Consider the following 1,731-nt stretch of genomic DNA (forward strand, 5'->3'; position numbering starts at 1 on the left):
TCTGAGTGTTTTATGTGCTGCAGAACAGGAACCTGCTGTAAAACAGCAATTATGCTGAGTCAGGCTTGATTTTTAGTAATCTCTTCCTGTTGAATAAATGGAATAAAGTTTTGTTCACCTGTCTGACATGACAGCTGACAACAGATGAGACGATGATGACAGCAGGCCTACAGAGGAAGAAGAAAACAAATCAGCAGCTGCAGTAAACAGTCGGTGCTGAAGATGTGACAAAAGGAAGGTTCCTGAACACAGTCAGGATTTATTGAGCTGACATTTATTTACTGAGGTTTTAGAACATGACTTAAACCAAACAACCACTGTTGTTCTGACACAACTTCAGAACATGAAGAGTTTTTTTGTTTCATTTTTGGATTTAGGTTAATAACTTTACCCTGAAGCTTTAACAAGGAGGGCAGCTTTTAAACTGGACCCTGCTGATGGGAAGTCTGGCTGCTTGTAGATCAACCTTAGCTTCACAGATCCACAGATTGTTTGTTGTAAGGCCTGGGAACATGTTGACAGCTTAAAATGATCTGTGTGTGACTGCTGCAGGTGAAACAAAACAATAAACCTTCTTTAAAATGCTTTACCTAAACATTTAMATACTGAGCAAATTGTCTTTTTTCAGTCGTTTCACTCTGCTGAGCAGCAGAGGATGGTATGAAGTTGATCAACCACCATTAAAAGAAGAGAAGAAGAGGAGTCTCACCTCATACAGGAGAAATGATTGCAGTTTTATTAGCTATGCAGAGGGTCGAAGAAGTAAAACCATTAAAACAAAATGTTCAGATTCAAGTTCAGTATTATTCAGTTTAAAACCGTCATTCAGACAGCAGAGCAGACATTTTACTACATGTTTTAATGAAATGTCAGAAATATGAACAAAAAGAAAGTTCATGATGAAACAGTTTGAAAATATTGAGGAAAATGAGTATAATACACACACCTTTTTTATAATAGACACACTGCAAAGGAACTTGGGGAGTAAACATATACAAATTATAATAAGATTTTTTTAAAAATTGTTTCATAGAATTTGAGTTTCATGTGGAACAACACATAAATAAAACAATAAATTAAACATCTTGAAACACACTCCACACCAGTAGGAGGCGGTAATGAACACCTTCAGTTGTTTACCAGCTGTCATTAAACACACGAAGAAGAAGAGTCGGACTCCAAACACAACAAACATTTCTCCATCAGTGGTTCTGTCCGGTGTGAGGTCTGATAAATCATCTGCTCCACCTCGGGGGTTTTGTCATGTTTGGCCGCCATGTTGTCTGGCTGCTCTTCTCTTCCCTCTGCCACGGCCGTCCGCCGGGTGAGTTCCGTTACATTTCTCAGCTGTGGGAACGCTTCCTTCCTGAAAAACAAGGGTTTGAGTGATGAATTGTTAAATGACGGTGTTGTTTCCGTCTCAGACAGAGAGTTTTAACAAGATAATGTCAGAATAACTGAGTGACACAAAGTTCCTGTGAGTTTAGAGCCGCTCTGTTGGTTTTCTCTGCTCGCCTGGTGTTCTGCTTCAGTTCAAACCCGCGGGAACTGCAGACCTGGACCAGGAAGTGACGCTGAGTGTTGTTTCTACGTCACTGCTGCCGCCATATTGGGAGGGTCAACCTGTCAGAAACGTACTTGTTGCAGCCGAAATTTAGTTTCTTTCTTTCTTTCTTTCTTTCTTTCTTTCTTTCTTTCTTTCTTTCTTTCTTTCTTTCTTTCTTTCTTTCT

The 1,731-nt window shown here is 39.5% G+C and overlaps 1 protein-coding gene across 1 annotated transcript in view; it reads left to right on the top strand.

The window, feature by feature from the left end:
- Positions 1-960: 960 nt before the first annotated feature.
- The window catches only part of adamts17 (ADAM metallopeptidase with thrombospondin type 1 motif, 17), a gene marked incomplete in the record, with an annotated part of 49,581 nt that continues 48,810 nt past the window's right edge, over positions 961-1,731 (top strand). Inside the window, 1 exon segment of the mRNA XM_014033265.1 lies at positions 961-1,324. Coding sequence (XP_013888719.1) covers positions 1,264-1,324 — 61 coding nt within the window.

Source organism: Austrofundulus limnaeus, unplaced genomic scaffold, assembly GCF_001266775.1.
Source record: "Austrofundulus limnaeus strain Quisiro unplaced genomic scaffold, Austrofundulus_limnaeus-1.0 Scaffold1682, whole genome shotgun sequence".
NCBI classification, from domain to species: Eukaryota; Metazoa; Chordata; class Actinopteri; order Cyprinodontiformes; family Rivulidae; genus Austrofundulus; species Austrofundulus limnaeus.